Source organism: Spermophilus citellus (genome assembly GCF_964194105.1).
Source record: "Spermophilus citellus genome assembly, chromosome: 16".
Taxonomy (NCBI): Eukaryota; Metazoa; Chordata; class Mammalia; order Rodentia; family Sciuridae; genus Spermophilus; species Spermophilus citellus.
Genome location: NC_138196.1, coordinates 76,771,188 through 76,794,877, shown reverse-complemented (window position 1 = coordinate 76,794,877; position 23,690 = coordinate 76,771,188). Strand labels below are relative to the sequence as shown.

The window sequence follows — 23,690 nt, the reverse complement described above, 5'->3', positions numbered from 1 at the left end:
TTCAGAGCTGATCCAGACAGACTGCCGCTTACTCCTCTCCCTTGCAAAGATTCCAGACTGGGAACTTCTCAGATTCAGCTGAAGAGCCCCACATGTTCGTGCATGAGCACGTGCACACACAGAGACAGTGAGCAGGAAGTAAATACAAGGAGGGGCACAGGCCCTCAGTTGATGACAGCTCCCTGTCATCAGCAAGATGCAAGGGAGGAACCATTAAGACACAGCAAGGAATTACATCAGGGAAGTGTTCTAATCCTGTCCCTCTCAGAGGAGAAGTGGAGCCAAGGAGATGGGAGTAATGTGAGTGTGCAAGGCACCCTGTCACGATCATCTCACGTCTTCGTCCTTTCTAGGTGTCTTCCTGAACTGGAACTTACCCTCGGTCTTCCACAGTTGCCTCTTTCAGATGGATATAGGTTTCAGGAAAAATACCCTACGGAGAGAAGAACGGTAGTGATTGAGACCATAAAAAAACCTCAGTCCAAAGTCCAACGCACGAAGGGTCGCAGGAATGACGGGGAACACCATGAGACAGGAAGTTTTCTGCTCAGGTTTGCAGGATGTCAGCCACAGTGACAGGCTACCTCAACAAACGTGTGGATGGAACATTGAAAAGGCAGAAATTAAGATCTGGGCTCAGAGAGCACAGGACTCACGTTTCATAAACCAAGAGGCAAACTGGTCCCTGTCAGCTCAGAGCTCCAATGGTGGCAAGGAGTTTACCAGAGAGCCTCAGAAAAACCCCCTTCACAGCCAACACGCACGAGATAGTTCTCGTTAAAGGATCCCTCAGAGTGAGTGAGTCAGACAGCCCTGTGGGACCAGCTCCTGGGCTCCTCAAGTGACTGTGACTTCCTGAAGCCAATCCTCTGAACACTTTAACTTAAACCAAATGCATCCCAAACCAGGGACACCAGTTACCTGGTTATTCCCAGCACTTCCCAACCTTCAATGCCCTCCCTTCTGCACCGTAAAAGGCAATTCTATGTCAGTATTGTGACACTGCCCGCTGGAGACACTAAGGCCCAGGAGGACCAAGGGGAAAGACATTGACTGCTGAGTAGAAACTAGAGGACCGAGGATGGATCCGGTCTACCATTCCCGAGGGTTTTCTTAGATTCCAAGAGTTCCTCTTTCATAGTGCAATACGCTCCCTCTGCCAAGAGAGAAGATGCCATCTGGAGAAGGCTCTGCTGGGCACAGGGCAGCTTCTGTGACAGGCCAGACCAGGGAAGAGGAGAGCCTGCCGGGGGACACCTTGGCTCAGCTCCCAGAAGAGCTGGTGTGAACTCCGTGGACACTCCATGTCAGGGGCACTGCCCGGAGGACGGTGGTTCGGGTCCCACATACACCCAGGGCTGCTCCTGGGTCCAGCGTCACTACTATATTTGTATGTACAATATTCTCCTTTCTCCCTTTTCATCCTCTGCCAGTAAAACAGGAAACAGCAAGAACATCTCGGATTAAGCGGCTCCCAGCGTTGGTGATGACAGAGTTGATCCTGCATCTGCTCCAGGCAGACGCCCAAGGGCCCACTCTCTCCCAGCCAGGCAGACAGGACCAGGAGAAACTGCAGGCCGTGGCCTGGCTTTATGCGAGGGGCAGCTGGGGTCATGTGCTGCTCCAGGCCCAAGACTGATAAGACCAAGGACACACAGACTGGGCGACTTCATCTCTTTCTTTACACGTACCAACTGCAAGCAATTTTGGAAAAATGACCAAGCAATTAAACCTAAACATTCAATGTGTGTGTAGTTAGCTTGGGTCCTGATTTATGGAACTCCAAAGCTCCACCTCTGTCCCCAGGATGCCTCAGGGACTGTGGGTGTTTCTCCTGTCTGCTGAGCTGAGACCCAGACTTGCTCTCTGGATCTCACCTTGAGGACCTGATACCAAGCCAGTCACAGAGGGTCCCAAATGAGAAACCTGGAGCAGTTAGACTCAAAGTAGAACCAGGTCCCAGGGGCTGAGGGAGGGGTCAGAGGAGCTAGTGCTTCACATGTACAGAGCTTCAGTTGGGAAGGTGAAAAGGCTCTGTGTGTGGATGGTGGTCACGGAGGCATGACAACGTGAATGTACCTAAATGTCACTGCATTGCACACTGAAAATCAGCAAAGGTGTGAAATTTCATGCATTTTAACCACACACACACACACACACACACACACACACACACCCAAAAAAGTCCAGAACTCATTTAAAAAGCATGGGGTGTAGGGTGGTGGAATGCTTTGGGAAGAGATAAACTGCTTAACACTAGTAACTACAGAGTAGAAGTTTCAAAATGTGCCATTGCTGTGGCTGGGGGTATAGCTCAGTGGTAGAACTTAGCTTGGGTGAGGCCCTGGGTTTGCTCTGCAGCATCTCAAAAAAGTAACACTGCTAGTCCAAAGGAATCTCCTTGCAGGGACTCTTTCAATCAAGAAGGCAAAAAGCCAGTTAAAATCTTCATGCATTCAATCTGGTGACGGCTCTGTCCTCCCAAAGGGGAGAGTACCAAGGCAGAAGTGTTCTGATTTATAAGCAGAGATGGTTTGTGATACCTAAGCCAATCACCAGCCGACCTTCTATGCTCGAGTTTGGACATGATGTTCAGACTGAGAGAAAACCCATTCTCTCCTCTTACCAACCTGTCATTTGAAGGCTCCATGGTGCCATGGTGGCATTGACCATGTACAGCCACTTAATTTGCTTATAGAGCTTTTCTGATGACACACACACAAAAAAAGCCAGAGCAAACTTGGGTCATATATGTCTGATTTATAGCCTGTCTCTCAATCCTGCTTTTCCTTGCTTAATGCAGCCAACTCAATTTAAAAAAAAAAAAAAAAAACAACTAATGGTGTCTAGATGTTGCCTTTATCCACCCTCCACAATCCTGCGGGATCAATAACCAGTTCTACAGAGCTCTTGGCTTCTTCAATTCACAAAACCACTGGCTCCTCCCATCACCACTCTAAATGACCAGGTCTGATTATAAATGGCCCCGAGAATGTCCATTAAGACCACAGGCCCTCAGGCAGCTCTTCCCCAACAGGAAGGTGGGCACAGCTCAAGAGAGCGCTGCTGATGGGTTGGACTCTAATGAAATGGTATGGAAAGCTGAGCGTGTTCAGGAGCTGGGACTTGGCCTGCCGCCCGTTCTCCTTGGATCTCTCCACAGGAAAGGTGCTTTAACCTGGGGCCATCACATCCGATGTCACAAAGTTCTTCAATTATCAAGAACAAAGAGAAGCGCTTCCTGAACTATTTCTTCTGAAATGTGATGTTTTAAGCTTAAACAAGGGTTTTAGGAACTATTGAATGAATACCAAAAAAAAAAATTTTTTTTAAAGCACATTTGAAACTTATTTACATCCTAGGGGGACATCTGTCCATCAAAGACGACCTCAGGGCACTGCAGCTAGGTGGGTTTGGGTACATCAGGAAATCACAGAAGGTCTCAGAAACCAAGCACTTCTCTGCTGTGACACAGCCTTACAGACTCTGAAAAGGAAGACTGTCGGTCTGGGACCTTGGTCAACATGTGTGTATTCACCAGCTAAAAATCAAGACTTCTGTTTGCTCTTGACATTTCATGTGAATTTATCTGAGAATTTTTGTTGGTTTGCTTATTTGTTTTGCAGGGCTGGGGATCGAACCCAGGGCTCTACCTCGGAGCTATGTCCCAGCTCTTCTATATTTTTAAAAATTAACTTATAAAATAAAAGACTGGGAATTAAGTGACCTCCATATTTTTGCCCTTTAATAAACTCAGAACATCAAAGTTTCATTAACTCCTTTTGTGCAAACACCAGCAGGGCTGAACCCAAACTAAGCAGTAGTGGCTGCTGGCCAGGTAACCTGCCTCCAAGCCCCACACCTGAGTCCTAGTCTAGACCTTAAACCTCATGGTTTAATTCACTCCAGCACCTGCCTCCTTCGGAGACACTGGGGTCAACAGGAGAGTATATGAAAATAATTCATCTTCCAGTGAAGACATGAGAATCTAACAACAGGTAGAAAAATTCAGCATCAGGGTTTGGAGAGAGACAGAAGGCTCCACACTAGGGAGCTGTCAAAGTAGATGTCACCTTTGGTTACATTATTAAGTTGTCAAAACAAACTGTGTGTGTGCATTTGTGTGTGTGTGTGTGCGCGCGTGCACGCACGCAAACACCAAGTGTGACTGAAGAATCAACGTTTTTCAGAGCTTCTACCTTGTAGGAAGGTGTTCTGGGGTCCTGAGCTCTTTGGAGAGTCACCCCCTCTGAGCTCTTTGGGAGCTCAACATCTGCCCACCTGCACGGGACTACTTCATGCTGTGTCTGAGGAATGAGAACTGTGGAGGTTTTCTGTTTGCTTTTTCCTGTTTCTTTTCTTCTTCCCTCTTGATAAACTCAGAACTTTTTCTCTCTCCCCTTCCCTATTTCGCTATCTGGCTCCTGAGCTAATAATGGTGATATAATAAGGCCCGACCAACTTTGCTCTTTCAAAACAAAGTGCTGAGATGGCATGTTGTCCCAGCAAGCCGTACCAAAGGCACAGAGCTGACGGGATCTAAAATAAACCAAGGGGGGTATTAACACAACTAGCAGTTTTATTAGCTTGACAATGAGTAGCTCTGACACTGGGAAAAGAAACCGTCTAGATGGGTATTTTTCAAATTCTGCCCAGGATGAATAGTAGGAGATGAACTTTGATGGTGGACCAGTCCTGCACATCAAATACCTAATTAACAATGCATGAAAAACAGGACACACACCTAGGGCAAGAGTTTCATGAGACAATATTTACCACAACACCCCATTTTCTTCTCTGTTTTTCAACTTCATGTTTTTGTAAAATGTTGGTTTAGAATTCACTGAATTGATTTCATCATGTCTTATTGGGATAGTGAGGCTCAGACTTGAAAATTGTCTATCTGACAATGAAGAAAAGAATCAAGTGGCCACAGGGAGGCCCTTCGGTTGGGGGACTGAGACTTGAAAGTGCAGGATGAAGGGAGAAGTGGTCCAGCCTCTCTGAGAGGTGCCCCTGGGGCACTGTTCTGCATCACCAGCCTGCTCAGCTTGAGGGGCAGGGAGCCAGAGGCCAGCCAGGGCCTCCTCCTTGCTTCAGATGGTGGGAAACACAGCCCATGAGATTTACACTATTATTCTTGAGCATTGAGGTCAGAGAAATTACTTTTAGATCAAAAGAAAGGCCTCAAAAAGCAAGCAAACTAGGTCCAGAGAGAGCAGATAAGAAGACCAGAGAACACAGATTGCAGATAGTTCAAAAGACATAAATAATTCAACAATAGGCCGTACCTTTTTAGATTTATTCTGGAGGGTGTAGCCTCGGTACCAACCTGTTGGGGTAAAAGAGAACACAAAATCTTATTATGTTTACTGGATAACATAAAGATGTCAGTAGTTATCATTCTTCTGTTAGCACATGAAGTTCACATGCTAAAAGGAGAACAGTTACGTTTGCCATACAGTAAAAATCCAGATCTGCTTCAGAGCTGTATTCTCTTGATAACTCGAGGACTGGAAATTCATAGGCCCAAGCCCCTTATCTACACAGCAGTCCAGACCCATAATACCTGGTACCTATGGTCATTCAGTACATGTTTTTGTATGAAAATCACTTCCATTATATATACAAATTCTATACACAATGAAATACCTTGTCACCTTACACTACTAAAATACATCTTTTTAAATAATTTTCACTTGGGTTCTCTCATTCTTCTGCATTCCCAGGTTAAGAATCAATATTCTGGGTCAATTTTAAGTTGTAGCAAACTTTATAGATATTTGACCCCTACCACCCCCAAAATATCTCCAACAAATAATAAAACATTTCATGCAATTTTGGGTAATGCTGTAAACACCTCCTTAATAAAAAAAAAATTTACTGGTGATTTAGAAAAAGACTTTAATTTCCTTTTTAAAATTCCAATAAAGACAGATATACCTGCAGATATTTTCCCATCCTATACCTTATAGAGGGGGTATACATTTTAATCTGTCCACAAGCAAATATATCAAAACCTCCCTGAACACGTAGTGTGGGAATTGCCTGGAATAATGTTCCCCAGCCCCTTGGCATCAACTGAGGCATTGATGTGGTCACCCGGCCCAAGGGAACCCTGTCACAAGTAGTGCACAGTGTAAAGTACCAGACACAGACAGGGAGCAGATGCAATGGATGATGAGTCCTTCAGGCATCTGCCAGTAGGTTCTAGAAGGCTCCGGGGTTTGTGTCTATATGAAAGCAACCAGAAAATAGTCATCTAATCTATGCTGTGTTGTAAGTAGAAAACTGAATTTACCTTCTTTGGGCACAGATGTGATAATATTTTTTACATAGTTTAACTTGTCAACTGTAGTCAAAAATTTAAAGGACTTTGCTATGTTTTGCAGGGAGGAGTGGGGTGCTCTGCTATAGAATTGTGGCCTACATCAAGGCATGGGGTTAGAAAAAGATACTGAACCAGAAACACCATCCCCAATTTAGGATGTCAATGTGCAGGAAATCGGGTAATGAAAGACCAAGCTGAACGTTCCCCCCCCCCCACCTCCAGGCCTCCAGGGTCTGTACCCACCCACACGCACTCACTTGGTTCTGCTAAAACATGAAAATGGGTTTTTTATTGTTTTTATTTTATTGGTTCTTTTTAGTTATACAGGACAGTAGAATTCATTCTGATGTAATTGTATACAATTATATATCTTATAATTGATACATATCTTATTCTAGTTGGGACCCCATTCTTATGGATGTACACGATGGTGGGATTCACATGGTGTATACCTATATGTACACAGGAAAAAATTTTCAGATTCATTCCACTGTCTTTCCTTTTCCTATCCCCCGTCCTGTCCCTTCATTCCCCTTTGTCTAATCTACTGAACTTTTATTCTTCTCCTCTCCCCACCCCCCACAATATTGTGGGTTAGCTTCCACATATCAACGAAAACATTCAGCCTTTGGCTTTTGGGGACTGGCTTATTTCACTTAGCTTGTTAATCTCCAGGTCCATCCATTTACTGAAAAAATGTCATAACATCATTCTTCTTTATGGCTAATTAATATTCCATTGTGTATATAGACCACATTTTCTTTATCCATTCATCTGTTGAAGGGTACCTAGGTTGGTTTCATAGCTTAGCTATTGTGAATTGAGCTGCTATAAATATTAATGTGGCCACATCACTACAGTATGATGATTTTTAATTCCTTTGGATATATACCGAGGAGTGGGATAACTGGGTCAAATGGTGGTTCCATTCCAAGTTGTCTGAGGAATATCCATACTACTTTCCAGAGTGATTGCACCAATTTGCAGTCCTACCAGCAATGTATGAGTGTACCGTTTTCCCCACATTCTTACCAACATTTATTGTTATTTGTGTTCTTGATAACTGCCGTTCTGACTGGAATGAGAAGGAATCACTCCAGTTTTTAATTTGCATTTCTCTAATTGCTAGAGATGTTGAACATTTTGAAAATGGTTTTGGACAAGTGATTGGCTTCAACTTCACCCTGGGTCAAGGCAGAGCCAGGGCCCGTGCTGAGAAACTACTGTTTAGTCTTGTTCAAGCAGTTCTCAGCTTCTAAGAGGCCCTATAAAGCTAAGATGTCACAATTTAGACTTGGATCCACTTTCAGGAAGAATTTATCTGCACTTCTGTAAACAGTATTCTGCACAGCCAATCATCACAGAATTATGTTTCTTAAACCTGTCATTTTTGAAAAACTTTAATGTCCTTGCTTTTTCTCCAGAATTATGGTGCACAAAATCATCATGCTGGGATTTCAAAAGCAAAGACTCATTTTCCTTGGCATCGGCAGTAGGAGAAAACGTCTGTCTCTGGGGTTTTAATCATACTCTTGCTCCACAAACTCCATTGCTAATAACTGCAAAGGACGGGGTAATAGCTCACAAGTGTGTCTGCTGCTTTCACCTGACAAACCTGAACGGAAATACAAGCAAGAGCCCCATTTTCCAGTTAATTCCAAATATGAATGTAAGATCATCATAACTAAATACAGTAAGCTATTAGGCTTTGAGCTGTGTCAGGCGAAGAGGCAGAGTGCCTATCAACAACGGCTATAATGAACAGGCAGCGCTAAGGGACTGGTAGAACCTCGGATGCTTGCTTTTTATGCAGTGCTGGGGATGGAACCCAGGGTCTCACACAGGCTAGGCAAGGGCTCTGCCATTGAGCTGCCCTCCCCACCAGCCCCCAGATGCTTTCTTAAATTATTACGTTATTAAGATGAAGGGGAAGGTGAGTACAGAGGAACGATTCTTACCTGCGTTTAAGTGAAAGGACGATCTCAAAAGGAAGTTTACCCCAACCAATGTGACCACCAAGTGAGTCTATGCTCAGGGCAGTTCTTCCAGTAGGATCACAAATCATTTCTGTTCTTCCGGAACTGTCCCTTCTCTGATTCGAAAATATCAAAATGCCTGGTTCCACTGTCACAAGAACTTACTTTTCCTGGTTTCTTCTCATCCCCATCAGTCCAGACTCTACCATCTTCTCACCTACCAAGTGTCCCTGGGGCCACTGCACGTTCTGGCTTCTGCCTAGGGATACCTTACCAGGCTCCTGCTGTCACTCAACAGATAACTTATTAAACACTAATCCAAGGAGCGTGGTGTGGAGGAGAGCAAGGTTACCATGTGGATTCCAGTCCAGTGTAAAAACAGACACAGACACAGGGTGATCTGAGATCACGTCGGCACTCAGAGGAAGGAGTGCTCCAGGGGAGTAACGGCTGAGGATGGCTGGAGACGTGGCTGGTGACAAGGGACATCCCTGAGGTAAGGCCATCTAAGGGAGAACACTCAGAAGCTAAAAGGATCCAGCCATGAAAATATCCAGGGAAAGAAACTTCCAGACAGAAACAAGTTCTGTGAGAAAGGTGTGTCAAGCCTCAGCTCGGGGTTCAAAGACGACACGGAAGTGCTTGCCAGAGCCACAGCCGTGAGAGAGGAAGCAGGCAGGAGGCCGAACAGAGAGGGCAGTGGGGCTGGGCCCTCAGCCCTGGGCTCCCACTGGACTCCCGGGGAAACTTAAAATACAGAGGCCATGTCCAGGACCCAGGCTGAGGGCTTCTTAAAAGGTTCCCTGGGGTGCTAGGATCCTAGGCGCAGCCAGGATTCCAGGGGATTCCATGCACCCCAGGCAGGACCTGGGTTTGACTCCAGGGACAACGGGAAGCACTAGAGGGTTTAAAGGTCAACGTGCCGTATGCTTCTAGAGTACACTGGCTGCTAGGCGAGGAGGGATGGTGGGAGGCCAGATGGGTACCAGGGGCACAGGGAGGACGGGTGGGAGGGGGCAGTGGAAGGGGGCAGAGATGGAGAGAGGCAGGATAAATCTGGAGTCCACAGGAGCTGCTCGTGGTTTTGCTGTGAAGAGCCCTGAATGGCGGGCACTCAGCTTTGCTGACACTAATGGGCGGACAGGACATCTCTGGTACAGGGAGACCCACTACAGAAGACCTTGGAGGGTGGGAGGAGGCGAGGGCAGGGGTGTCCCTCCTGAACAACTGAGGTCTGCAGCTGTGAGGTGGCACAGGGCAACCTAGGCACCCACACGAGGGGCAGGGCAGGGCCCAGGCAGACTCCTTAGTGGTAATCACAACATCGTTAAGTAACGACGATTACTATTTCACAGCAGGACATATTAAAAGAAGGTAAAAGCTTCGGTCAGAAACCTTGAGTAGGAAACACAGGTGAGACCACTGAAATGCACATCAACAGGAGTTTGTGAAAAGAAAAAGAAAAAGAATTAGCTCTAGAAACACATAGTATTCAAGGAAAGAAATGTGATCAGGGTGCAGCTCTGCTGCTGGTGCCGCTCGGTCATGATCATAACCCAAACAAGAGCTCTGAAAAAAGCCACCGTGCATCTCCACTGAGTTACTGACATCAAGGACAAGAAGGTTGGTGGCATGAAGGAGAGTTGTATCCTTTCATAGTAAGAAGTCAACACATGAAACTGACAAGGGAAATACCAAGTCCTAAATGCACAGATATTCAGAGATGAAGAGGTGTGTGGATGAAAGAGTGGAGAGGGCTGGCACTCCTCAGAAATGAGAATCAGGAAAGAACGGCTGCTTCTCACAACACACTTTGTAGAAACGATCCGGATTTTCAGATTGTTTTTCTTTATGACAGATTAAACTAAAAATTAAGAAAAATATAGCTGATAAGTGCTGGTAAGCCAGGCAAAGGCAAAAATCACAAGGACAGAAAACAGATCAGTACTTGCCAAGGGCTGAGGACCGGGTGGGACTGAAAACAAAGGTGTTTGAGAATTTGAAAACCAGAAAAAAAAAAAAAAATCTTTCTTTCTGTCTTTTTACAGTGCTGGGATCAAACCCAGGGCTTCTGCTCATTATAAATTATAACTAAAAAAGACGCAACGAGACACTACCATACACACACTGGGTGCCAAGCCCTGGTAGGATGTGGAGCAAATGGTCCTCTCTGATGTAGTTTCCTATTAACACCCATATACCCTGACCTAACAATGCCCACTCTTATAATAAATGAAAACATACGTCAAAAGCAGTGTTTTGCAGCAACGTGTATCAATGCTTTACTGTCAATAGCCCAAAACTGGCCCCCACTGAGATGCACATCAGTGGGACTTTGGGTAAAGAAACTGATTCTTCCAAGGGCCGAACCTGGCAATGCAGAGGAACTACCCGCCGATGTCATGGATGAGCCTGAATCCAGCCTGGAGAGGAGAGGAACCCAAACACAAGAGGCAGGTGTAGTCCCAGGGACATGAAGGTGGCGTGCAGGTGAACTACTCACGATGATGGAAGTCAGAACCGTGGTGGTTCACCGAGATGGGAACTGCGGGGAGGAAAGCACCAAGCACTGAGAGATTCTCTGGAGTGAGGGAAACGTTCTGCATCGTGACAGGCGCCAGGTCCACTGGCTGCATTGGATGAAACTCACTAAATGGCTCACCAGAGATGAATGCATTTCATTGCAATATCAATTTACTGCAATTTTTTTTAAAAAAAAAGTGTGAACATTTAACCCGCCAAGTAAACATTATAAAGTGATCATCTCAAAGAAAAAAAGAAATCAAAGAACGACTCCGTTGCTTTGTCTTGTCTTTCCCCCAAGATGTGATTCATCTCCATTGCTCATGCTATGGTCCAACTGCTCCTTCCAAAAGTCCAACCACAGAGCCGCGATTCACTCATCCACAAATAATTACAGATGCCAGGAGAGCAAGACACACAAGGTCTCCAAGTCCTGAAGCTTACTTTGAAATGAAAAGAAATAAATACATAACCACGTAAGCCAAGGGGCGGGCAGGGCCGGGGGGCGGAGACAATCTCATCCAGGGCTACTAAGAAGGGACACAAGAGTACCACATAAATTTGCAGGGAAATGGATGGCACTAGAGCAGATTATGCTTAGTGAAGCTAGCCAATCCCTAAAAAACGAGCAGGAAAAAAAGATTAACATTAAACAGAGACATGAGGTGGGAGGGAAAGGGAGAGAAAAGGGAAATTGCATGGAAATGGAGGGAGACCCTCATTGCTATACAAAATTACATATAAGAGGTTGTGAGGGGAATGGGAAAATAAACAAGGAGAGAAATGAATTACAGTAGATGGGGTAGAGAGAGAAGAGGGGAGGGGAGGGGAGGGGGGATAGTAGGGGATAGGAAAGGTAGCAGAATACAACAGTCACTAATATGGCAGTATGTAAAAACGTGGATGTGTAACCGACGTGATTCTGCAATCTGCATTTGGGGTAAAAATTGGGAGTTCATAACCCACTTCAATCTAATGTATGAAATATGATATGTCAAGAGCTTTGTAATGTTGTGAACAACCAATAAAAAAAAATTTAAAAAAAAAAAAAGAGTACCACATAAAGGACAGAGCTACTCTAGAAAGCGGGTCAGAAAATCCTCTCTCCAAGGAGGGACACCAGAGCCGGTGATCTGCATGAGTACATGACCGGTCACTCACTGAACACCAGTGCGCCAGGCATTGTCTTCAAGGAGGAAGGAAAGAGAGCCATACACAACCAACTGAATACAAAAGGCCCTTTAATGGAGCTGCCCGGAGATACTGGCACACAAAGGGGAGGGTTATGAATATGCGCCAGAGTCCAAAGCCATGACCCAGGGGGTGCGTTGTCAACAACGAAAGCATCCTTCAATGTGCCAATAATGGACTATTCTATAAGATCCCTCCTAACTTTACCGCCAGGAGATAAATTTGGTTTTCCCTACATAAACATATAAAAGAACAGCAAATCACGTTTACCCCTCCAAGAATTAAAGGCCCAAAGCAGAGGGAGCTGCTGTTTCCATGACCCCCATTGTGCCTGTCGGGGAAGGGTTCCCTGAGGGGGAGCAGGTGCTAAATCCTGTTGTTTTTCCTTGGAGCTTGCTGGGGCTTAGGAGCTTGCTGGATAAAAGACAAATAATTAGGCCAAAGTCAAAGGTTTCATCCCCAGGGCCAGGTAGCCCATCAGGTTTCCATGGTCAGAGGCTGCCTCCTGTCCCCAGTGAGCTCTGCCTGGAACAGAAGCCCTTGTCCCTCAGGAGAAGCCAGGAGCAGGGACACAGCTGGGTGCACTCAGGAGAAGCCAGGAGCAGGGACAGCTGGGTGCACACCCTGGCAGGACAGATCAGTCGGAACCCCTCCTTACAGTGGGCAGTGGACAAGCCCTTCCAGAGCCTGGGGCTCGGCACCGCCCACACGGCCAACCTGCAGACCACTTTGCAGGGCTTTTCAGAGTAAGCCAAAGAATGCCAAGATGGCAAAAGAGGATTCTCTTCTTTTGTACCTTTCCGTGAAGGGCACTGGTCTCCCAGGCTAATTATCGTAGCTCAACTTTGTGCCTTTGAGATACGCAGATAGAACTGATGTTAGAACCTTGAACTCGATGACATCAAACACCCTTACTTCAAGAAAGGAAACGTGGGAAATACCTCTCCCCAAATCAGCTGGGGACTCATCCGAGCTGGAAATATACACAGGTCTTTCCCTGCCAGCCCAGGCTCTTTGTCTTACACAAAGCTGCCTCCCCATCCACACTGAAGGGACGGCGAACTCTCAAGGCACTGCCCCTGGAGTGAGGTGCACCTGGCTACCAGCCCCTAGGAGCATGAAATGCCCATGCACAAGCACATCCCCTGAGTGGAAAGGAAAGAGATGTGGTTTCCACCTTTCGGATTTTGAAAACTTGAATATAAGACCTGTGCTTTGCAGAGCCTGGCACACAGCAGGTACTCAATAAATGTTTGTTAACTATATTAATGAGAAAGCCAAGGTCCCCTTGATCCAGTGGCAAGCACAGAGCAGACTCTCGCGAGGACTGTGCGACAAGATCTGCACCTAGACACAACTCTAGGTGCGAGTCAGAGGGGCCCTTCTTTTCCCTCGGATCCCATGGCCTGTGGGTTAGAGGTGGACGGGCCAGAGATCCTGCCGGAGGGCCAGAATGTCAGGAAAGAATCTTCCCTGTCAACTTTAAGTAATGACCGCTTCGATCGCTTAATTTTCCTTCCACAAAAACTTTTTTTGGTACCTTACAAAAAATGCTAAAACTGCCAAGAAGGTTTCTTCTGGTTGCCTACAATACACGGGAATAAAAGCCAGAGATTTCTATTTTCAACCAGAGAGGACATCCTCAGACAAGCGGAGGAGTCTGGTCCAGCTGGGGGCTGGGGCGGAGCAGGGACTCGTCACAGTGAGCAGGACACACAGGTGGCCATCCAAACACCCACAGCAAAACCAGGGAAGGTCGCTTGTGCCTTCGCAGCCACACCCTGAAGCTCAGTGAGAAATGCATCCTGGGAGAGGGAGAGCTGGTCAGTGCCAACACCCTTGGTATTTCCTGGAGGAGGCTTTCTACCTTTCCTTTTAGAGCAAAGGAATCCTGCCAGGGTTGGCCCTTTTTAGCCAACAGTCTCACGTCCCTCTTCCGTGATGCACTTCTCTCACCCAACCAGCTCAAGAAAGCCGCAGTGACAGCACACAGCGCGTGCTTCATCAGCAGTGACAGCCAGTTGGCGGATCATCGTTTTTTCTATTGGCTTTGTCCCTGGCACCAGAGTGCGGGACACCTGAGCGAGTGAGAGATCAGTTCTGCAAGCAAGCTGTAGTTAAAAAGAGGTCCGGTTTTACAGGAACTTGCCAGGCCTTGAGGGTCCTCCAGGAGTGCAAGAGTGTCAGCCCCAATCTCTGATTGTGTTCAAGGGCAGTGACAAGACCACCCGGCCAGAGCCACAAGCTGTGCAGAAGGGCCCTGGGGGAAGGTAGGTTCAGAAGGAGCTCACCCCAATTCAGACACATTTGTGTGCTGGCAAACAGCTATCCAAGAGAACCTTACCCACCCTGAAAAGCTGCATGTCAGGTCCAAAGTCAAGTTGGAAAGAACTGACAACATTATCACGTCCCTGTCCACGAGTGGGAACATCTTCTATTTAGTTAACTCTTGGGATTTATTTATCATTATACTCTTTTAAAAAGGTATTAAGTTACTCTTATATTACTATAAAAATGGAAGTATACATTTAAACTTCTCTCCTCATTGAAGCAAAAGGACTATATATGCCATTTGTTCTCCACCTTGAACCTTTGTCAGCATGTCCTAAGACGAATCCTTAACTGAGAGTTATCAGTCCCACGATGGTCTGATGGGATGTGCCATGTTTTACAACAAGGATACCTAAGGCATTCTGTATAATAAAGTCACACACCAAATAACGTCCGTGGCCCAGCAATCGGAGGCATAAAGACAGCCGTAGGTGGGCACATTTTACTCTTCCTCCCTTCCCAGGATTCAACCGGGATCCCTGAAAACCAACATGAGTGGGACACTGATGTGCACAGGGACATTTTTTTTCTTTTTTCTTTTTTTCTCCCTTCAGGCTGAGCTTGCTTCCTTAGGTCCACGGGCAGCTGCTCAGATGGGTTAACTCCAAGTACCCACTTCAAGATGGAATAACTGAATGAAGGTCCCACTCACGAAAGAAACCTCCATTCTGCCCTGGGAGACTCCATACAGGCCTGGACCTGAACACTGCACATTTTCAAGATGGATTTTAGAAGCATATTCAAATTTATCTCAAGGGGAGAAATTTAGAAGAGAATGTTCTCCTTTTTTTTTTATTGATTAAATCTGGCCCTAGTTTTTAATTTAATTAATGTTTCTCAGAAACACACTCCTACTGCCACACACATCCTCTGAAAAACACATGTCCCCAGCAGTGGTGGCTTCACAAGCTGTACTTAAGGCAAAGGTCAAATAAAGATGTGGGAAGTGACCAGGGCCACTCAACGAAATGCCACACGGCCTGACCTGCTTTCAGGGCTGATGCCAAGACATCTGCAGGCAGCACCTGTCATTAAATCTATGCTGTTGGGCCATTCATGTTTGGAAAGGCGGTTGTTTCTGTGACTGGCTGGTGGAGATGGTATGAAATTAGCACGAACTTTCAATTATCTTCACTTGTGCAACAACAGAAGCAAATGAAAGTCACAGAGACGTGGAGGGCCCTATCGCAGCTCGGCCCCCAGGAGACTTTTATGTGGGCTATTAAGAACTGATTTTTTTTTAAATCAATTTTATTTCTTATCTGTTTGTTTCTTGGTTGTTCTTTCACCCGGATGATGACCCTTGGGCATGGTTGACCTTGAGGGAAATAATGAGCAAAAAGGAAGAACCAAAAGATGGGGGAATTTCCAAGCTACCAGGCTGCGTGTCACAGGACAAGAGAACGTGACAATCCCTCTCCTTAAGTGAGACACCTTATGGTACCGTGTGACCCAGTGCAGGGTTCCTATTATAGCACCTCACAAAGACGATTATCAAGCCTTTTCTTGGAAAAGAAAACAAAATAAATGAAATAAAAATAATAATTAAAAAACAAAATGTTAGCAATGACCAAGGCCTTCACAGTGCCTCCTGTATTTCCTTCATGGAAAGGAACAGAGCTTCACCTACGAACATCCAGGGTTTTGTGGGGGTGACCCCAGCCCCTTACTCCGCCTGGATGGCTGTGGGCTCCTGGTTCCTCTTCACTCAGATACTACAGAGTTTTGCTGAGCACCTGCTGGATGTCAGGACCTACGGCAGGTAAGTAACTGAAGAGCTGCCACCCTCGGGGGATCACTCATTCAGCCACAAGGCAGGAAATAGCTGGGGAGAGCTCCCAGTAGTATTCTGTTGTGGTTGTGGGCAGAAAGCTATTTCTTATGTCGGGTGGAACTCATATCCAGGCCGGAAAAGCACACACAGGTCTGGTATGCAGATCTTAAAGGCGGGGTGTGGCGGCAGCACAGAGGGAGAGCCCCAGCTTCATTCACACAGGAAGCCCCCGGGGCCAAGACCTGGTGCCAGCGTGAGCCGTCCATTCAGGCTGGCTGTACAGCAGGCACTTCCATTTCGTGTATTTGCTTTGAAGGAAGGATGGGCCAGGAAAGGAGAGGCCGAACACAAGTCATTACCCAGCATTTCCACGTGTTTAATGTTTGCAGAGCACTCAGTCCTGAGCTGCCTGAAGTCATAAAGAAATTCCAGACCCCAGCCAAGAACTCTAAGTACTTCGCAGACACAAGAACCCACCTCTGGGCATCTGGCGAGGCAAGCATTCTTTTAAAAAAGTAATCCCATAAAATAAACACTATCGAGAAATTGGATCCAATATAATAATCTCTCTGCAAAGCCGACATGCTACTTGGTGGTCTCTGATCTTGGAAAAATCATGATGTGGGCTTATGTTCTCAATCTCCCCATTCATAGCTTGACACGAGTCCACTTTTATATTAAAGATGTCCTTCTTTGAATGAAAGCATTCTATGCCTGACACAGAAAATATTTGACGGTGGTAATTAGTATGAAAATTAGCTTCTAGATGGCAGGATCTTCAGCATCTGGATAACTTATTGAAGGTGCAAGATTGACAGCTAACCAGGATCTGCATGAGTGTCAGCTAGGCCAGCACTTCCTGCAAGCACACTGTGCCTGACTTCTGTTTGGTACAGGTTGCACACTCTTAATCCCCAAATCCCATGTCAAAATGCTCCTAAATCCAGAACTTTAAAAGTGATGAATCTAATGCCACAAAACAACTCTTACTCAATTAAAAAAAAAAAAAAAAAACAGAGGTAATACCCTGCATTCTATCAGACGACAACGAAATGAAATTAGAAATCAATTATAAAATAAAAAAATAGAAGCTACTGTTACAAATGGAGACTAAATAATACACAATTGAATGATGAATGGAGTAGAAGAAATCAAGGATAAAATTTTAAAATTCTTAGAGGTAAATGAGAACACTGATACAACATATCCAAATCTCTGTCCTACTATGAAGGCAGTAATAAGAGGAGAGGTTATTGTATTGAGTACATTCATTAAAAGAGTAAAAAGTCAACAAATGACCTGACACTACATCTCAAAGCCCTAGAAAAACAAGAACAAATCAACACCAAAAACAGAAGACAGGAAATAATTAAAATCAGAGATGAAATCAATGAAATCAAAACAAAACAAACAACTGAAAAAATTGACAAAAAAAAAAAGTAGGCTCTTTGAAAAAATAAATAAAATAGATAAAACCCTGGCCATGCTAACGAATGGAAAAAGAGAGTAAACTCAAATTACTAAAATACAAGATGAAAAAGGAAATATCACAACGAACACATCTGAAATACAGAAGATAACTAGAAACTGTGTTAAAAATTTATACTCTAAGAAAATATCAAAGATATCAACAAATTTCTAGAGACATATGACCTATCCAACTGAATAAGGAGCTCATACATGCTTTAAACAGATCAATTTCAAGTAATAAAATAGAAAATGTCATCAAAAGCCTACCAACCAAGAAAAGCCCAGGACCAGATGGATTCTCAGCCAAGTTCTACAGACTTTCAAAGAAGAATTAACACCAATACTCCTCAAAGTATTCCATGAAATAGAAAAGGCGGGCACCCTTCCAGACTCATTCTATGAGGCTAATATTACCCTGATACCAAAACCAAACAAAGGCACATCAAGGAAAATAAAAACTTTAGACCAATATCCCTGATGAACATAGATGCAAAAAATTTCAATAAAATTCTGGCAAAGCTTACCAAAACATATTTAAAAGATAGTGCACCTCAATCAATGGGGTTTATCCCAGGAATGCAGGGTTGGTTCAATATATGGAAATCAATAAACATAATTAATCATATTAATAGACTTAAAAACAAGAATCATGTGATCATCTCAATAGATGCAGAAAAAGCATTTGACAAAACACATCACACCTTCATGTTCAAAACACTAGAAAAACTAGGGATAGTAGGAACATGCCTCAGCATTCTAAAAGCTAAACCCAAGGCCAGCATCATTCTAAATGGAGAAAATTGAAAGCATTCCTGATAAAAACTGGAATAAGACAAGGATGTCCTCTTTTACTACGTCTACACAACATCATCCTTGAAACTCTATCCAGAGCAATTAGACAAAAGAAAGAAATTAAAGGGATATAAATAGGTAAAGAAGAACTCAAACCATCACTATTTGCTGATGACATGACTCTATATCTAGAAGATCCAAAAACTTCCAACAGAAAACTTCTAGAACTAATAAAAGAATTCAGCAAAGTAGCAGGATATAAAATCAACACCCATAAATCAAATGCATTCCTATACATCAGTGATGAATCCACTGAAAAAAATTAGGAAAACTACTCCATTCTCAATAGCTTGGAAAAAAAAAATACCTGGGACTCAATCTAACAAACAAAACAGGTGAAGGACTTCTGCAATGAAAACTACAGAACACTAAAGAAAGAAATTGAAGAAAACCTCAGAAGATGAAAAGATCTCCCATGCTCCTGGATAGGCAGAATTAATAAATTATGTAGTAGTACGTCAAAATGGCCATACTACCAAAAGTGTTACACAGATTTAATGCAATTCCTATTAAAATTCCTAAAAGTGAAGTAGGAGGCATCACAATACCAGAACTTAAACTATACTACAGAGCTATAATAACAAAAAATGCCATGGCATAGGCACCAAAATAGACTTGGTAGACCAATGGTACAGAGTAGAGGACACAGAAACAAACCCACATAAGTATGGTTATCTCATACTAATCAAGGGTGCCAAAAACATTCACTGGACAAAAGATAGCCTATTCAACAAATGGTGCTGGCAAAACTGGAAATCCATATTTAGCAAAATGAAATTAAACCTCTATTTCTCACCCTGCACAAAAACCAACTCAAAGTGGATCAAAGACTTAGGCACTAGAACAGAGACCCTGCACCTAACAGAAGAAAACACAGGCTCAAATCTTCACCACGTCAGTCTAGGCTCTGACTTCCTTAACAAGACCCCTAAAATGCAAGAAGTAAAATCAAGAATCAAAAAATGGGATGGATTCAAATTAAGAAGCTTCTTCTCAGCAAAGGAAACAATAATGTGAAGAGAGAGCCTACAGATTGGAAAAAAAAACTCTTACCACATGCACCTCTGATGAAGCATTAATCTCTAGGATATATAAAAACTCAACAAACTTAACACAAAAAAAAACAACTAACCCAATCAAGAAGGGCTAAAGAACTGAACAGATACTTCACAGAAGAATAAATACAACTGATCAACAAATATATGAAAAAGTGTGCAACATCTCTAGCAATTAGAGAAATGCAAATCAAAACTGCTCTAAGATTACACCTCACTCCTGTCAGAGGCAATCATCAAGAATACAGGCAACAGGGCTTCGGCTTTGGCTCAGCCATAGCACACTTGCCTGGCATGTGTGAGGCACTGGGTTTGATTCTCAGCACTGCATATAAACAAATAAAATAAAACTCTATTAACAAATTTTTTAAAAATTAAAAAAAAGAATATAGGCAACAATAAATGTTGGCAAGGATGTGGTGAAAAGGGCACATTGATACATTGCTGGTGGGACTGCAAATTAGTTCCACCACTACGGAAAGCAGTATGGAGATTCTGCAGAAAACTGGGAATGGATCTACCTTTTGATCCAGCTATTCCACCCCTTGGTTTACACCCAAAGGACTTAAAATCAGCATACTATAGTGATGTAGCCACATCAATGTTTGTAGCAGCTCAATTCAGAATAGCTAGACTATGGAACCAACCGAGGTGTCCTTCAATAGATGAATGGATAAAGAAAATGTGGTATATATCAGAATATTACTCAGCTTTAAAGAAGAGTGAAATTATGATATTTGCCAGTAAATGGTGGGAGTTGGAGAATATCATGCTAAGCAAAATAATACAATCCCACAAAATCAAAGGCTGAATGTTTTCTCTAATACGCGGATGCTAATTCCCAATAAGGCAGTGGGTACTAGAGAAGAATAGCATTACCTTAGATTAGGTAGAGGGAAGTGATAGGAGGGGAGGGGAGGGGATGTGGGGATAGGAAAGATAGTAGAATGAAACAGATATTATTACTGTGTGTATATATGTGACTACATGATCAATATGATTCTGCAACAGATTCACTCAGAAAATGAGAAATATATCCCATCTATATATATGATATATCAAAGTGCATAAATGCATTCTATTGTCATGTATAACTAATTAAAACAATTTTTAAAAAAATTTTTTAAAAGAGTGATGTGATGCCACAGTGGAAAAATCACATGCTATTACAGAATTATTTAAGATATTACATAAAGTTACATTCAGGTATGTACATAAGGCATATGCAAAAAAATAGGTTTGCATTTAGACTTGAGTCCCATCCCTGAGAGACCTCATGTATATGCAAGTATCCCGAAATCCAAAAAAATCTGAAACACTTCTGATCTCTAGCATTTTGGATAAAGAATACTGAACCTACCTACTTAACTAAGTTTCAGTGACCACCTTAGCCTGGTCCACAGAAGGGCTGTCTTTACAAATGGTCACTTGTGAGACTACTTGGGAAGTAGGTGTGCACACTTAAAAAGTGCAATTAGTACACACCCACAGGGCACAAAATGTTTTAACTAACTATTCTAAAAAAAATTCCAATGGTCACATAAAAATGGAAAAAGAATCTAAAGACTGTATTTTAAAGACATCATCAGCTTTATTTCTTATCAACATTATGGCTCCATTCGTCCCTGACACACTCCACAGGACAATTTGGAGAGTTTGACACAACAAGACATGCCATGTACACACACACACACACACACACACACACACACACACACACACACACACAAGCTAACACAGCAATGGAGGCTTCTGGATCAAGAAAGACTAAAACCCAAAAAGACCATCCAGCCCAATCCTGGTGGCTACTTCCCTCTTGGGGCATCGGCTGGCTTAAGAAAAGATCTCTGAGTGGCTGGGAGTGTTGCTGAGTGTTTCCTCCTGACCTTGTGGGGCCAAGGGAACAAAAATTAGAGACCTGAGCCTGCCAATGAGTTAGCTGAATGTTTCAAACAAAACAGAGTGAGACATAAGGCACAGTAGAGATGAAGACGATGAGGAAAGGTTTTAATAAGCAGAAATTAAAAGTTGGGATTGTTTAATGTAATAAAAAATCATGAGGGAGCCAGGCACCGTGGCACACGCCTGTAATCTCAGCGACTCAGGAGGCTGAGGCAGGAGGCTCACGAGTTCAAAGCCAGCCTCAGCAACTGCAAGGCACTAAGCAACTCAGTGAGACCCTATCTCTAAATAAAATACGAAACAGGGCTGGGGATGTGGCTCAGTGGCTGAGTGCCCCCGAGTTCAATCCCTGGTACAAGAGAAAAAAAAAATTGGGAGGGGCTGGGGGTATAGCTCAGTAGTAGAGCACTTGCCTAGCATGTGTGGGGGCTCTGGGTTTGGTTCGATCCTCAGCACCACATAAAAATAAAATAAAGATATTGTGTCCACCTATAACTAAAAATAAAATTTTTTTAAATCATGATGTGGGCTCATGTTCTCAATTTTGGGGTAGACACCTAAAAACAGGTTTCAGAATACACTAAGCAAACAGCTGACATCACTGTAGAAGCACAAACCACAATCACAGTGTAAGAGTGAACACAGTCTTATCAGAGAAGCAGGGGAGGGTTAGCACACACAACTTTAAAAAAATGCCTAAAGAAATTGGAACCTAAATGTACGAGGTAGAGCTTTGCACCCAGAGATCCTTAAGCATGCACTGTCCCCAGCCCACGAGGAAGAGTCACGGAATTGAACCCGTGCCCCTCACTGCAGACAGAAACGTGTGTTCATAGAGACGACGTGGTCTACTAATCTGACCCCCTGAGAAAGAGATATGGCCCAGTGGGGCTGGACGGGGCCATGGTTTCGGTAAGGGAGGGAGTCCTGAAAAGCTAAGTCAATTGTCACAAGCGTCACAAGCATCTTGATGACTAAGGCTGATGTTTGGCCAGGCCTGGAATGGAAGAATAAGGCAGAGTGAGAGAATGAGATGGGAAGAGTCCACACAGCCCTATCCGTCCTCTCCCTGCCCCTGGGAGATAGGCGATTGCGCTGAGTTTTGTGGAAGGGAAAGGACCAACCCTCAGCCACCATCTGAAGCAGGCAGCAGCGGCAACAGTGCCTCTGTGCAACCAGGTGGGTGACTAAGCTCTGTGATGGCTGAATCCTTCCTCCTGGCCTTGTACCTGTGTGGGATTCTAGATGGCACCTCTGCCATTCTTCCCAAAGAGCATTTACGGGGCCGGCTGTTGTAACAAGGTTCGCTCTGAGAAGATTCCGCCCAGCTTCCTGCGTCCTTCCTACCCCAGCCTTCACCGGGAATAACTGGTCCCTAAAGGGTTTTCTTTGCTCTGAACCTCAGCTGCAGTGGCCAGGATACCCTGTGGTTGCTCCAGGGGTTGGGATTAGACATGTGGATACGTAGGCCTGCAGCTTTGGCTCAGAGGTAGAGCACTTGCCTAGCAAGTGTGAGGCACTGGATTTGATCCTCAGCACCACATAAAAATCAATAAATGTGTCCATCTACAGCTTAAAAAAAAAAAAGAATAAATTGTTGAAAACAGCTCATGGATTGTGACATGTGCCACACCAACACAAGCTGCTATTAATAGAGGAACCCTTGCATGTGGGCATCAGAGAGCATATAGGAACCCTCTGTATTTCCAACCAATGTTTCTGTAAACTTAAAAAAAAATGGCAAAAAATTAAAATTTACCAAAAAAAAAAAAAAAAAAAACAGTAGCTATGTGGAGGGGGCCCTGGATTTAGCAAAGCTGAGTAGAAACCACAGCCCAGAGCGGGCACAGGCATGACCTGTGCTTTGCAGACCAACAGCAAGTTCGTTCTAAGTCCTGTCCTGCAGACCACTGAGAGGTTAACCAGAACCACCACCCAGGCCTGACCTACTTGGAGGAAATACAGGGGCAGGACGTCTGCTCTAGTCCTGACCTAATTTTCTGAAAGAATCTCAGCCACTTAGAAAGCCTCTCCCTCGTTTCCCCACAACCTGGCAACGTTTAGTGCTGGGCAGAAAGAGCTCTTCATCTGCAGTGCTTCCTTCCAGCCACACCAACCCAACAGCTGCTCTGAGGCAGACCCTTGGGCAGCCACTGGTGGGACCTAAGAGTGGTGTCCCTTACACACCCACGGCCTCGACTCTGGTGTCTGGCACGTCTGCGCCCAGGCATTGGGCTGGCTGGGTTGAAACGACCCTCAGCACAGAACTCATCATCTGAGTAACT

The 23,690-nt window shown here is 44.3% G+C and overlaps 1 protein-coding gene across 2 annotated transcripts in view; it reads right to left on the bottom strand.

The window, feature by feature from the left end:
* The window catches only part of DOCK5 (dedicator of cytokinesis 5), a 188,358-nt gene that overhangs the window by 110,482 nt on the left and 54,186 nt on the right, over positions 1-23,690 (bottom strand). For both annotated transcript variants that reach the window (XR_014019101.1, XM_081269061.1), the window contains exons 3-4: positions 5,292-5,332; positions 378-433 (exon numbers count right to left, since the gene is read on the bottom strand). Coding sequence is in view for 1 of the 2 variants with exons in the window: in XM_081269061.1 (XP_081125187.1) it covers positions 378-433; positions 5,292-5,332 (97 nt within the window). In the remaining variant the exon portion in view is untranslated. The remainder of the gene's footprint in view (positions 1-377; positions 434-5,291; positions 5,333-23,690) is intronic.